At 39.2% G+C, this 16,106-nt stretch overlaps 1 protein-coding gene across 1 annotated transcript in view; it reads left to right on the top strand.

Moving 5' to 3' along the window:
• The window catches only part of GLG1 (golgi glycoprotein 1), a 162,052-nt gene that overhangs the window by 93,374 nt on the left and 52,572 nt on the right, over positions 1-16,106 (top strand). Inside the window, exon 2 of the mRNA XM_081807360.1 lies at positions 3,693-3,725. Coding sequence (XP_081663486.1) covers positions 3,693-3,725 — 33 coding nt within the window. The remainder of the gene's footprint in view (positions 1-3,692; positions 3,726-16,106) is intronic.

The raw sequence follows: 16,106 nt of genomic DNA on the forward strand, positions 1-16,106 counted from the left end.
CTCCTGCTTCCCCTGCTTGTGCACTCTCTGACAAATAAATAAAATCTTAAATATTAATTATTCTAACATATACATTATAAAAGCATTAAAATATAAATTAAAAGATGAGCTTTTTAAAAAAAGAGATTCTTTTATTTTTTTCTTGAGCCTTAGGGGTCATCTAACCTGCATCTTCTTTGGAAGTCATTCATTTGGAGCATCAATCATTTGTCTAATCCTTCAGGCCTATCTCAAGTCCCTATTCTTGCTTAATTGCATGACTTCACCATTTTATCTCTCCAACTGGATTGTAAACTACCTGAGGTTAGAGACTATCTTATCTTTCTTCTGTATCCCACAGCAATGCCTTGACCAGTTTGGGGTACATCATGATTATGCAGGATTTACTTGTTGATTCATTTCTTGGGATCATTTCAGATATTCTTTCATTGATAGTTAACAAAAGTAAAAAAAAAAATCCTCAGCCTTATTCTACCTTAGTAATTCTGGGTTTTATTCCCCATGCTATTCATCTTCTAAGATTAAAGATAATCAAGCCTATCTGCATTTATTGTTTTGCAGAAGTAGATATACTATGTCTGATGAAGTGATTTGATTGGGACATCACAGGAATGACGCAGTCTGAGAATGAACCTGTGTCAGCACCCACATCTGTTTTTGGTCCTTGAGATTGAGTACTAAACCATAACATTTTCTCTTCATACTTCCTCTGGAGTTACTTGGTGCTGGCATTATTCATGTTCCTGCCGTTTGGGCATACTACTTCATCTTTTATATTTTGCAGATAGGTCTCTGTTCAGTTCCTCTGAACATCACCATGTCCTTTGATTCTAAAGACCCTTTTAAATTTCTGAAATTAATTATTTGCAATTACACGGAGACATTCTTCATAGCTTTTCAGTTCTATGAGTCTCAATGGCTTAATACCCTAACCTTGTTCTTATGGCATTCCTACCTTGTCTCTTTGTTTTTTTTTTTTTAGATTTTATTTATTTATTCATGAAAGAGAGAGAGGCAGAGGCAGAGGGAAAAGCAGGCTCCCCGTGGAGCAGGGAGCCTGATGCGGGACTCGATCCCAGGACCCTGGGATCATGACCTGAGTCGAAGGCAGACGCTTAACCGACTGAGCCACCCAGGCGCCCCACATTGTCTCTTTCTGGAAAGAGACATTAAATCTAAAAAGAAAAAAATAAGACCAGTTTATTGTCAATTACAAATTAAGGTGACAAAGAGACAAAAACTAAACACTGGTTTCCAAATGTGCAGTTCATTTGTGTCCATGGCTCATGTCATTCCTTCATAAAGGCTGTAATACTCTGTACTTACTAACATAACCCACTAAATTAGATGGTAGCTGTTATCAATTGCAGCTTTAAGGTTTTAGAATTTTTATTATTTCATTTGCTTGATAGGTATATTGCTCATTTTTTTTCTTCATAACAAACTCTTCAACATTTCAAGTGCTTATAATGACAAATGTTTATTTTTCTTGCCCATGGCTCTGCAGGGCAGTTGGGATGGCTCTGCTCTGGGCTCCGGGTTAGGTTTAGGTCTGCTTCATGTCTTTCCTTCTCCTTGGACTAGCAGCTACCTGAACATGTTCTTCTCTTAGAGAATGACAGGAGTGTGAGAGTAAAAAGCTAAACGGCCCAAGCACATTTAAAAATACTTCTGTTTTGTCTGTGTAAAATCACACTGGCCCAAGCACGTCAGGAGCCTGGCCTCCTATCAGTGGAGCCGGCTGTATACTCATTGCACAGCAGGAGGCTGTGCGGAGTTACAGGGCAAAGGTTGTGGGTATCAGATGCTATTAAAGAGGAGAGAAAAACCGGGGGAAATAACCCGGACTACCACTGTAAGGAAGCAAACTGCTAAAAGTCATTAATTTAGTAATACAGGGTCTGTGAATATAGGTCCATTGTAAACATGACAACACTTGCATATTATTTAACTACCTTCGTTTGAAAATGCTCTACCAGTGCTCTCAATTTCTTTCCAGAATGCTCTCTCTCTCTCTCTCTTTTTTTTTCCTTAAGTAGGCTCCACACCCAAGGTACACAGAATTCACTTCCTTTGAACAGGTTGGAATGCTATGGAAACTCAAAGAAAATGTGTCTGTTCATACAGTTGTATCTTTTTTAAAGGCATGAACAAGAACACTAAAGGAGATGTGTATTGCAGTTATGTAATATTAAACATAACCTAGTCTACTTTTTAAATTATGGAATAGAAATTTCATTTTAGGGCGCCTGGGTGGCTCAGTTGGTTAAGTGACTGCCTTCGGCTCAGGTCATGATCCTGGAGTCCCTGGATCAAGTCCCGCATCGGGCTCCCTGCTCAGCAGGGAGTCTGCTTCTCCCTCTGACCCTCCCCCCTCTCATGTGCTCTCTCTCTCTCAAATAAATAAATAAAATCTTTTAAAAAAAAAAAGAAATTTCATTTTATCTCTGGTTCATGGACCTGGCTTTGCAGAGTATATGTAGTCATGGGAATATGTATATAATTTCTGTTTTTAAAAAAACTTTTTTTTTTTTTTAAGATTTTATTTATCGGGCGCCTGGGTGGCTCAGTTGGTTGAGCGACTGCCTTCGGCTCAGGTCATGATCCTGGAGTCCCGGGATCGAGTCCCGCATCGGGCTCCGTGCTCGGCAGGGAGTCTGCTTCTCCCTCTGACCCTCCCCCCTCTCATGCTCTCTGTCTCTCATTCTCTCAAATAAATAAATAAAATCTTTAAAAAAAAAAAAAGATTTTATTTATCATTCGAGACACAGATACAGCGAGAGGGCATGAGCAGGAGGAGAGGCAGAGGGAGAGGGAGAGGGAAAAGCAGCCTCCCCGCTGAGCCAGGAGCTGGACGTGGGGCTCCATTCCAGGACCCAGGGATCATGACCTGAGCCGAAGGCAGATGCTTAACCATCTGAGCCACCCAGGCGCCCCTAAAAAAACTTTCTATTTTAAATTATATACTTGAAAGATTATAGACTCCTAAGAAGTTACATTGAGGTCCTGTGTACCCATCACCTAGCTTTGCCTAGTGGTGACATGAGATTAGTATGTATGTATGTATGTATTTGAGAGAGAGAGAGCGTAAGCAGGAGGGGCAGAGCGAAAAGGAGAGAGAATCTCAAGCAAAGTCTATCCTCAGCACTGAGCCCTGTGGGGTTCGATCTCAAAACACTGAGATAAGCACCTGAGCTGAAATTAAGAGTTGGTCACTTGACCGACTGCGCCACTGAGGCGCCCCGAGATTAGTTTTGAAATCATTGATAAACCTTCTTTGCCCTCTTTAAAAGCCTGGGTTTTTTTGTTTTTTTGGGTGTTTTTGTTTTTGTTTTAGATATCTAACTTTCTTTAAAGAAAGGACACCTATCATATGCCTGATCCTCTTTAGCTTTCAGAATTATGAAGTGTCCTGTAAGGATCCTGATGTCACTATTGCTTTGTTTCTTTAGTACTTCCTTCTCCATTTTCCTCATTTTCAGATTGTACCATTGATTGGGAAGTGATTATGTCTCATCTGCTTTTCTGGTATATTTCTCCCTGGCAACTTAAAATATATATAAGCCCCATTTTATTTCTTAAATTGAAGAAACATACTCAGTTAAATATTCAGATTTCTTGTTTGGAGTTTATTTTGGTAGTATTTGAAAACTTGAGGGTTTTTAACATCATCTCTTTTTTTTTCCTTTTAGCCTGAAAATGAGATTTCTTCAGACTGCAATCATGTAAGTATGGATTTTCCGTAACTCACCATATGTGCTTTATATATATGGCAGATTCAGGATGCTTTTTCTGTTGTTTTGGGAAACATTATGTCTTCTTAGATTCTCTTAATCTTAACAAGGATGTTAAACCTTATTTAAGGACCATGGTAAATCTGCAAATACCCCTCCATTCTAGAAACAAGCAGATTTTGTCAAATATTTATGTACTTAAGCTTAAGTTTTACTTCAGTTATAGCTACCATATGAAAATAATTTTCTCTGCTTATCATGCTTACAACTTTATTTTTATTTTTTAAAGATTTTATTTATTTGCGAGAGATAGCAGGCACAAGAGAGAGCATGTGGGTGGGCAGAAGGAGAGGGAAAAGCAGTGTCAAAGCAGATGGAGAGGGAGAGGGAGAAGTAGGCTCCCCATGGAGCAGGGAGCCCGACGCGGGGCTTGATCCCAGGACTCCAGGATCATGACCTGAGCCGAAGGCAGATGCTTAACCTGCTGAACGGGGAGCCCCACGCAGGGCTCCATCCCAGGACCCTGGCATCATGACCTGAGCCAAAGGCAGACACTTAGCTGACTGAGCCACCCAGGCACCCTGTGTTAAAGGTTTTACACACACACACACACATACACACACACACACACACACTCTCTCTCTCTCTCTCTAGAGATAACTATAATGAATACATTAAAAATCATTTATATAGGGGCAACCTGAGATCCTGACCTCAGCTGAATCCAAGAGTCAGATGCTTAACTGAGCCACTCAGGCGCCCCAAAGGACTATATTCTTTAATAGAAAGTGCTGTTAATAACCATAGGCAACAGGGGCTCCTGGGTGGCTCAGCTGGTTAAGCATCTGCCTTCGGCTCAGGTCATGATCCTGGAGTCCTGGGATCGAGCCCCGCGTCGGGCTCCCTGCTCCATGGGGAGCCTGCTTCTCCCTCTCCCTCTCCATCTGCTTGCCGCTCCCCGCTGCTTGTGCTTGCTTTCTCTCTCTCTGTCAGATAAATAAATAAAATCTTTTAAAAAAATAAACATAGGCAACAGGTATAAATAGACTCTTCACAGGTAAAGAAAAAGATGTCCAATAAACAAGAAAATTTTATTCTTATAATTAAAACTGTGGAAATTAAAAGACAAATGAATGCATTATTTTCATCCATCTGATTAGCAAATATAAAAAATTTGATAAATACACAGTATTGATGGGAATATGGGGATTTAAGCATTCTCTAGCCTGCTAATCAGCAACTTGCTACCCATTAGCCAAATCCAGACCACTGCCTGTTTTTATGCATAAAGTTTTATTGGAACACACCCATACCTATTCAGTTACATACTGTCTTCGGTTGCTTTCCATGCTATAATAGAAAGGTTGAGTAGTTTCTTTTTCTTTTTCCTTTTTTTTTTTTTTTTTTTAGGTGTTATTTATTTATTTGGCAGAGAGAGAGCACAAGTAGGCAGAGTGGCAGACAAAGGGAGAGGGAGAAGCAGGCTCTCTCCACTGAGTAGGGAGCCCAACGTGGGGCTCGATCCCAGGACCCTGGGATCATGACCTGAGCCAAAGGCAGCCACTTAACTGACTGAGCCACCCAGGTGACCCAGTTGAGTAGTTTCAACAGTGACTGTAGGTCCTAGAAGTATAAAAGATTTTACTTTCTGGCCTTTTGCAGAAAAAGTTGTTAAACTCTGTTCTAGCCTATAAATAAGAATATAAATATGAAAAACTTCTTTGTAAAGCAGAGAACTTAAAATGTGTATATATTTTGGCCTAGCGTTTTTACTTCTAAGAATTTATGTATAGTTATACTTAGTGGATTCAAATATGTCTATAAGAGGATATTTGGCATTATTTATGAAGCAAAAAATTAGGGAAAAAACTCAGAATCCATCAGTAGAGTGACTCTGGCATGGGGGAATCCCAGAAAGCAGCTAATCTGTGCCCTAGAGCTCCTAAAAGGCTAGAGCATAAGAAGGATTTGACACTGCTGAAAATGGGGACAAATAGTATACAGAAAACAGGAGAATTGATGTCCTTATAAAAAGAGATTAGGGGGCGCCTGGGTGGCTCAGTCGTTAAGCATCTGCCTTCGGCTCGGGTCATGATCCCGGGGTCCTGGGATCGAGCCCCGCATCGGGCTCCCTGCTCGGTGGGAAGCCTGCTTCTCCCACTTCCACTCCTCCTGCTTGTGTTCCCTCTCTCGCTGTGTCTCTCTCTGTCAAGTAAATAAATAAAATCTTTAAAAAAAAAGAGAGAGATTAGGACACAGAGACAGAGGGGAAAACCATGTGAAGATACAAGGAGAGAGGTCTCAGAAGAAATCAGTACTGCCGGCACATTAATCTCAGACTTCTAGACTCCAGAATTGTGAGAAAATAAATCTCTTGTTTAAGACACCCAGTCAATAGTATTTTGTTATGGCAGCCCAGCAAACTAATACACTTTTGGGTTGGGATGGGTTGCATGATAATTTTTCCCATTAAAATTATTGGAACAAATTTTAAAAATCAAACAGCTTTCCACATAGTAGGGAGTTCTGGAATGAGTTAGTGTTGTTAAGCAAGAGATAAAATTGGTTATGAACAATTGTTAGGCCTGTAAATACATTTGAAAATGTTTACACAATGGACAAATTCCTAGAAAGACAAATTTACCAAAACCAACACAAGAAGTAGAAAATCTGAGTAACCTATATTTATTTTAAAAAATGAATCTGGGGGCGCCTGGGTGGCTCAGTTGGTTAAGCGACTGCCTTCGGCTCAGGTCATGATCCCAGGGTCCTGGGATCGAGTCCCACATCGGGCTCCCGCCTCGGCGGGGAGCCTGTTTCTCCCTCTGACCCTCTCCTCTCTCATGCTGTTTCTCTCTCGCTCGCTCTCTAATAAATAAATAAAATCTTAAAAAAAAAAAATGAATCTGTAAATAAAATCTTTATTGGCTGGCTGGCTCAGTCATTGGAGCACGTGATTCTTGATCTCGGTGTTGTAAGTTCAGGCCCCATGTGGGGTGTAGAAATTACATAAAGAAATAAAACTTAAAAAATATATATATATATTTTTTAAGTTTTATTTATTTATTTGAGAGAGCGAGAGCCAGAGAGCATAAGTGGGGTGAGAGAGCACGAGCAGGGTGAAGGACAGAGGGAGAAGCAGACTCCCCGCTGAGCAGGGAGCCTGATGCGGGGCTTGATCCTAGAACTCCAGAATCATGACATGGAGCCAAAGGCAGCCGTTCAACCGACTGAGCCACCCAGGTGCCCCTTAAAAAATAATTTTAAAAAATGAATCTGTAAATAAAAATGCCATAAAGAAAACTTCAGGACCAGATGGATTTATTGGTGTAAGGAAAAAACACCACCAGTCTTTTATTTACTTACTTATTAAAGATTTTATTTATTTGAGAGAGAGTGAGAACATGCAAAGGGGGAGGGGCAGAGGGAGAGGGACAAGCAGACTCCCAGCTCAGTGGGGAGCACGATGCCAGATTCCAGAACCCTGAGATCATGACCCAGAGCTGAAATCAGACGCCCAACCACTGAGCCACCCAGGCACCCCGTCACCAGTCTTTTATTTTATTTATTTATTATTTTTAAGGATTTTATTTATTTATTAGAGACAAAGAGCTTGTGCACAAGCAGGGGGCAGCAGAGGGAGAAGCAGGCTCCCCACTGAGCAGGGAGCCCAGTGTGGGGCTCGATCCAGGACCTGACCTGAAGATAGACACTTAACCAACTGAGCCACCCAGGAGCCCCTGTATCAGTCTTTAAAGATGTTATTTATTTATTTATTTGAGAGAGAAACAGCATGAGAGGGGAGAGGGTCAGAGGGAGAAGCAGGTTCCCCACTAAGCCAGGAGCCCAATGCAGGACTTGATCCCAGGAGTCCAGGATCATGACCTGAGCCAAAGGCAGTTGCTTAACCAGCTGAACCACCCAGGCGCCCCCAGTCTTTTAAAGAATAAAAAAAAAAAAGTGGAAATATTTTTCTGTTCATTATGAGGCTAACATAACCTTACTGTCACCTAAAAAGGATATAACAAGAAAGAAAACATAGGCCAGTGTCACTTGTGAATCATAGATGAAAAAATGTTAACCAAGTTAGTAACAAACTGAATCCACTAAAATACAAGTAGGGAAATACATCAGGACTGCATTGGATTTAGTGCAGAATTGTGAGGTTAATTTAACATTTGAAAAGTTAATCACAATAAAGGAGAAAAAGTTATGTCATCATCTCAGTAGGTACATTAAAAATCATTTGACTAAATTCAATACTAGTTTTTTAAGTTTTTATTATGGGAAATTTTCTAACATTAGTAATTAGACGGAAGGCTGCAGGATATAAGATTAGTAGATTAAAAAATCAGTTGTAGGGGCGCCTGGGTGGCTCAGTCGTTAAGCATCTGCCTTTGACTCAGGTCATGATCCCGGGTTCCTGGGATCGAGCCCCGCATCGGGCTCCCTGCTCAGCGGGAAGCCTTCTTCTCCCTCTCCCACTCCTCCTGCTTGTGTTCCCTCTCTCTCTGTGTCTCTCTCTGTCAAATAAATAAATAAAACATCTTAAAAAAAAAAAAATCAGTTGTATTCCTACTGACCAGCAGTGAATGATCTGAAAATGAAATTAAAACAACTTTATTTACAATAGCATCAAGAAGAATCAAATACTTAGGAATAAATGTAACAAAAGAAGTATAAGACTTATAAACCGAACTCTATGGAAAACATCTTTGAACAAAATTAAAGATGACTTAAATAAAGGAAAAGACATCCTATTTCATGGATTCATGGATTGGAAAACTTAATTTTGTTAAGATGGTAATACTCTCCAAATTGATCTAGATTCAGTGCAATTCCTGTCAAAATTTCTGCTGACAACTTTGCAGAAATTGACATGCTGACCCTAAAATTCATACGAAAATACAGGGGATCCAGAATAGCCAAAACAGTCTTGAAAAAAGAACAAAGTTGGAGCATTCATAATGCCTGATTTCAAAATTTACTATATAGCCACAGTAATCAAGACTGTTGGTACTTGCATAAGGATAGACATATAGATCAGGGGAGTAGATTGAGAGTTCAGAAAGAGACACATTCATTTATGGTGAACTGATTTTCAGCAAGGATGACAAGATAATTCACTGGGGGGAAACAATAGGCTTTTTTTTTTTTTTTTAAAGATTTTATTTATTTATTTGACAGAGAGAGAAATAGTGAGAGCAGGAACACAAGCAGGGGGAATGGGAGAGGGAGAAGCAGGCTTCTTGCCGAGCAGGGAGCCCGATGCGGGACTCGATCCCAGGACCCTGGGATCATGACCTGAGCCGAAGGCAGACGCTTAACGACTGAGCCACCCAGGCGCCCAACAATAGGCTTTTCAATAGATGGTTCTGGGACAACTTGATATCCACATACCTAAAGATTAATTTGGACCCCTATTTCATACCGTATATAAAAATGGATTAAAAACCTAAATATAAGAGCTAGGGCGCCTGGGTGGCTCAGTTTGTTAAGCGACTGCCTTCGGCTCAGGTCATGATCCTGGAGTCCCGGGATCGAGTCCCACATCGGGCTCCCTGCTCAGCAGGGAGTCTGCTTCTCCCTCTGACCCTCCCCCCTCTCATGCTCTCTCAAATAAATAAAATCTTCAATCTATATATATCATATATATATATGAGCTAAACTGTAAATCACCCAGACGAAACTATAGGTATAAATCTTAATGGCATTAGATTAGGCAAAGGTTTTTAAGATATGATACCTAAAGTACAAGTAACCAAAGAAAAAATAAAGTGAGCTTCATCAAAATTAAAAACTTCTGTGCTTCAGAGAGCACTATCAAGAAAGTTGGAAGGCAACCCACAGAATGAGAGAAAATATTTGCAAATCATATATCTGATAAGGGTCTAGTAATGAGAACATATTAAAAAAAAGCCTCTTACAACTCAACAATAAACAAACTTTAAAATGAGCAATGGATTTGAATAGACATCTCTCTGAAGAAGATATACAGATGGCGAATAAGCACATGAAAAGATGCTCACCAACATTCATCTTAAGGAAATGCAAATCAAAACCACAAGATATTATACCCACTAGGATGACTGTAATAAAAAAGAGACAATAACGGATGTTGAAACTATGGGGAAATTGGAATCCTCATACATTGCTGGTGGGAATGTAAAATGGTGCAGCCACTACAGAAGATAGTGTGGTAGTTCTTCAAAAGGTTAAACAATCATGATCTGAACAATCAGTTCCACTCCTAGAGACTCCCAAGACAGTTGAAAACATATGTTCACACAGAAACATGTACACAGGTGTTCACAGCAGCAGTAATTGTAACAGTGAACAAGTGGAAACAGCCCAAATGTTCATCAACTGATTAATGGATAAATGAGACATGATATAGCCATATAGTAGAATAATATTTGACAGGAAAAAGGAACGAAGCACTGATACATGTCACAATAAGGATGAAACTTGGGAACTGGACACAAAAGATTACATATTTTATGATTTTGTTTATATGAAATGTCTTGAATAGGCAAATCCACAGAAGATTCGTGGTTGCCAAGGGCTGGGGGAAGTGGGGAATAGGAAGTGACTGCTACTAGGTATGGCATTTCTTTTTTTTTTTTTTAATTTATTGTCATTATTATTATTATTATTTAATTCCAGTATACTTAACATCCAGTGTTATTAGTTTCAGGTATATAATATAGTGATTCAACAATTCCATATATCACCCAGTGCTCATCACAAGTGCACTCCTTAATTCCCAATACCTATTTGTTCTCTGTAGTTAAGAGTCTGTTTCTTGGTTTGTCTCTTTCTCTTTTTTTTCTCTCTTTGTTTGTTTGGTTTCTTAAATTCCATATATGAATGAGATCATATGGTATTTGTCTTTCTCTGACTGACTTATTTTGCTTACCATTATACTCTTTAACTCCGTGGAGTTTCTTGTTGAGATGATGAAAATGTTCTAGAATTAGATAGTGGTGATGGTTGTCAACATTTGAATATACTAGTACACACTAAATTATACTTTAGAAGGGTGAATTTTATAGTACATAAATTATATCTCAGGAGTATAATATAATCAGTCCTCATGTAATCACCACCCAGCTTCAATTATTTATTCAGATCCATCTTGTGTCATCTCTATCCCTACTTACTTCCCCTCCTTTTGTATTATTTTGAAGCAGAACCCAGACGTCATTTCATTTGTTAATATTTTGTTAAATACCTCTAAAAGATAAGGCTTTATAAAAAATAACCATAATACTGTTATATCTGAAAATCTCATAATTCCTTAATGTCATCAGTTAACCAATTAAGGTTCAGATTTCTAATTTCAACATCCATCTTACAAGAGAATTTATTTAATTAACCTGATAATATGTGGTTATAAAAAGACCAGTAGCAGCGGAAATCAACCATTGGGACTACATCAAAATAAAATGTTCCTGCACAGCAAAGAAAACAGTCAACAAAGCTGAAAGGACATATTCAATAAAGGGTTAGTATCCAAAATATATAAAGAGGTATTAGAGTTCAATACTCCCAAAATAGATAATCCAATTAAAAATGGGCAGAAGATATGAATAGGCATTTCTCCAAAGAAGACATCCAGGTGGCCAACAGACACATGTAAAGATGCTCAACATCATTTATCATCAGGGAAATGCAAATCAAAACTACACTGAAATATCACTTCACACCTGTCAAAATGGCTAAAATCAAAAACACAAGAAACAACAGGTGTTGGCGAGGATGTGGAGAAAAAGGAACCCTCGTGCACTGTTGGTGGGAATGCACACTGGAGCAGCCACTGTGAAAAACAGTATGAAGGTTCCTCAAAAAATTAAAAATAGAACTACCCTATTATCCAGTAATCACACTACTCAGTATTTACCCAAAAAACAGAAAAACATTAATTCAAAGGGATATATGCACCCTGATGTTTATAGCAGCATTATTTATAATAGCTAAACTATGGAAGGAGCCCAAGTGTCCATCCATAGATGAATGGAAGAGAAGAGGTGATTATATATATCTATATATACATATACATATATAGATATAGATGTATAGAGAGAATATAATGCTAAACAAAAATAAGTCAGAGAAAGCCAAATATTGTATGATCTCACTCATGTGAAATTGAACAAAACAAGTGAGCAAAGGAAGAAAAGAAACAAACTAAGAAACAGACTTTTTTTTTTTTTAAGATTTTATTTATTTATTTGACAGAGCACAAGCAGGGGTAGTGGGAGAGGGAGAAGCAGACTCTCCACTCAACAGGGAGCCTGACGCGGGGCTCAATCCCAGGACTGTGGGATCATGACCTGAGCCAAAGGCAGAGGCTTAACCAACTGAGGCACCCAGGCGCCCCTAAGAAACAGACTCTTAACTATGGAAAACAGACTGATGGTTACCAGAGGGGAGGTAGGTGGAGGGATGGGTGAAATAGGAGATGGGGATTAAAGAGTGCACTTACCATAATGAAAATAAAATAAAATGATAAAAAATTACCACTTCACAGTGGGATACAAGTGGAATAAAGAATAGCATAACATTTTCTTTTGTAATCAGAGAGACTGATACACATTAGTAGCAATGAAGAAGTGAAAGGATTCTAAATATGTTTTAGATCCTAATGTCTAATAAAGTGTAAAGGGCTACATCTAGACTGAAAGAAAAAAAAGACCGGCAGCAAACATGACGAAATATTAACAGCTTTCTACCCAAGATTGGCAACAAGACATAGTTGGCTCATGGTCACAGAGATCCTAGCCAGTGTAGTAGGGTAAGAAAAAAGATAATAGGTAAAAATTAGAAAGGAGGGCGCCTGGCTGGCTCAGTCGGTAGAGCGTGGGACTCTTGATCTTGGGGTTGTAAGTTTGAGCCCCAGGTTGGTGTAGAGATTACTTAAAAACAATTGGAAAGGAAAAAATAAAACTCATTATTTACAGATGAAATGATTGAGTAAGTAGAAAACCCAAAAGAACTTACAGATAGACTATAAATAGATGAATTTAATAGTGACCTTGGGTATAAGATCAATACACAAAGCTTAATTATGTTTTTATATAGTAGTAACAAGCAGATTTCTTAAGTGAATTTAAAAGTGACACTATTTAGGGGTGACTGTGTTGTGCAGTTGGTCAAGCGTCCAACTCTTGGTTTCGGTTCAGGTCATGATCTCAGTGTTGTGAGATGAAGCCTCGCAACCAACTGTGAGTTCAGCGTGGAATCTGCTTAAGACTCTCTCTGCCCCTCCCCACCCAGTAAATAAATAAATGTGGTTTTTTTTGAAGTGACACTATTTAGCATATAAAACATCAAATACTTAGGAATACATCTAACAAAAGTGTATAAGACCTCTCCACAGATAACTACAAAATGTGTTTCAGAGAAATTAGAAGACTTAAATAAATGAAGGGATATATATATATATATACTATACTCATGAGTTGGAAGACTCAGTATTATAAAAATGTTAAAACTCTCATTAAGTTATCTGTAGATTTTTTACCATCCTTTATTTGTTGTTATCAAAATGGCAGGCCGATTCCAAAATTTATTTGGAAACACAGAAGGCCAATAATAGGCAAAACAGTCTTGAAAAGAGCCACACAGAAAAAATTCACCACCCGGTTGAAGACTTAATGTAAAGTAGCAGTAATTAAGGCAGCATGATAGAGGCACAAGGGTCAACAAATAGAACAGTGGAACAGAATTCCAGAAACTATCTATGTATCTGTCTATATAGAGAGAGAGAGACACTTGAATAAAGAATTTTATCCCTGCTGTACACATTTCACAGAAAATCCATTCTAGATGCTTACAGATGTGAAAATTAAAACAAAACTTCTAGAAGGTAACATAAAAGAATACTTTCATGGCTATGAGATTAGCAGAGAATAAATGGGAAACAAAAAGCAGTAAGCATAAAGCAAAAGATCGATAAATTACATTACATTAGGGGTGCCTGGGTGGCTCAGTCGTTGAGCATCTACCTTCGGCTCAGGTCATGATCCCAGGGTCCTGGGATCAAGCCCCACATCGGGCTCCCTGCTCCGCGGGAAGCCTGCTTCTCACTCTCCCACTTTACCCTGCTTGTGTTCCCTCTCTCACTATGTCTCTCTCTGTCAAATAAATAAATAAAATCTTTTTTAAAAATTACATTAAATTTTATTTTATTAAATATGCTATTGAGTGTGAAAAGGCAAGCCATAGAGAAGAAAACATTTTAATACATATATCTGACTGTATGTCCAAAATATTTTAAGAATTCATACAAAGCAATAAAGAAAAGACAAAGGAATAGAAAAATGGGTAAGATAAATTTAAGGAACCAAAAGTCCTCTGTAGTGGAAACTACAACACATTAATGAAAGAAATCGAAGATACAAATAAATGGAAAGATACTCCATGCTTATGGATTGGAAGAATTAATATTGTTAAAATGTCCACATTACCCAAAGCAGTATACAGATTCAGTGCAGTCCCTATCAAAGTTCTCATGGCACTTTTCACAGAAATAGAACAAGTGATCCTAAAATTTGTATGGAACCATAAAGACCCCCAAATAGCCAGAACAGTCTTGAGAAAGAAAAACAAAGCTGGAGGCATCACACTCCCTGAATTATAATTACTCTCTAAGGGTACCATACTTTGGCCTTCCCTGATGTGGCGACTCATACCTGAGTATGTCCCTTGCGGGGACCCTGAAAGCTATGGCCAGGGCGCCTGGGTGGCTCAGATGGTTAAGCGTCTGCCTTCGGCTCAGGTCATGATCTCAGGGTCCTGGGATCGAGTCCCGCATCGGGCTCCCTGCTCCTTGGGAGCCTGCTTCTCGCTCTGCTTCTCTCTCTCTCTCATGAATAAATAAATAAAATCTTAAAAAAAAAAAAGCTATGGCCAGAGGGTTGTTACTGGAGATGGTGGCTCCCATGAGGCTTGAGTCTTCTAAGCCAAGGCTCCTCCTCCCAGTGCCCATTGTGGGTCTTGTCTTCTCACACCTGAGCTGTTATACCTGGAGAGAACGTACCTCCAGATGGCTACGTAGACTACTGCCAGGACTTCTGTTGAGGAAGAACAGTTAATGCTGCCCTGGTGACAAGTTGTGGTTCCTGTCATTATCCTTTCCACAGAACTCCAAACTCCAGCTGCTGATTTTTCACATTTCTACTCTGATAGTCATTTCTAGAACTGAACTCTACTTTTCCAGTAAAGAGATTAGGGATTAATTAGTAATGGGTATAGTGAAAAATAGGCCTATGAAATAAATGACCATTAACTATATGATAGACTAAAAGTGGAAAGAAACAAATATAATAATAATATTCTTTATGTCTGAGGATGTATACTCTCTTACATCATCAATAATGTAAATTCTCTCTAACATTTTGATTTAACTATATTGGGATCAGGAAGCAGCATAGAAAAGTTCATTCCTTATCTTCTATAGTATAAAGCTATTATAGAATATTACAGAATATCTAAAAACTAACAAGTCAGGAAGCAGCAAGTAATTTAATGAAAGTGTAGAGTGAGGGGCGCCTGGGTGGCTCAGTCGGTTAAGTGTCTGCCTTCAGCTCAGGTCATGATCCCAGGGTCCTGGGATTGAGCCCCGCATCAGGCTCCCTGCTCAGCAGGGAGTCTGCATCTCCCTCTCTCCTCGCGCACGTTCATGTGCGTGCTCTCTCTCTCTCTTTCTCTTTCTCTCAAATAAATAAAATCCTTAAAAAAAAAGTGTAGAGTTAATTACCCTAAGAAAAAGCTAAAGGAATTTAAAGTATTTGTCTCTGGGGGAGTTAGTAGGACTTCAGAAAGCGACTTGTCAGGGAACTGCTTTGATTTTTTACCACCTTTATAGAACTATTTGATTGAACAGCTTTGATTTAAAAATTTTAAGATGGGGGGGCGCCTGGGTGGCTCAGTCAGTTAAGCGTCTGCCTTTGGCTCAGGTCATGATCTCAGGGTCCTGCTATCGAGCCCCACATTGGGCTCCCTGCTCCGCGGGAAGCCTGCTTCTCCCTCTCCCACTCTTCCTGCTTGTGTTTCCACTCTCGCTGTCTCTCTCTGTCAAATAAATAAAATCTTTTTTTTTTTTTATTACTATGTTAGGTTAATCACCATACATTACATCATTAGTTTTTGATGTAGTGTTCCATGATTCATTGTTTGCGCGTAACACCCAGTGCTCCATGCAGAACGTGCCCTCCTTAATACCCACCACCAGGCCAACCCATCCCCCCACCCCCCTCCCCTCTAGAACCCTCAGTTTGTTTTTCAGAGTCCATCGTCTCTTATGGTTTGTCTCCCCCTCTGATTTTCCCCCCTTCATTCTTCCCCTCCTGCTATCTTCTTTTTTTT

The sequence above is a fragment of the Leptonychotes weddellii genome, chromosome 16, assembly GCF_054177405.1.
Source record: "Leptonychotes weddellii isolate Sample4059 chromosome 16, ASM5417740v2, whole genome shotgun sequence".
NCBI lineage: Eukaryota > Metazoa > Chordata > Mammalia > Carnivora > Phocidae > Leptonychotes > Leptonychotes weddellii.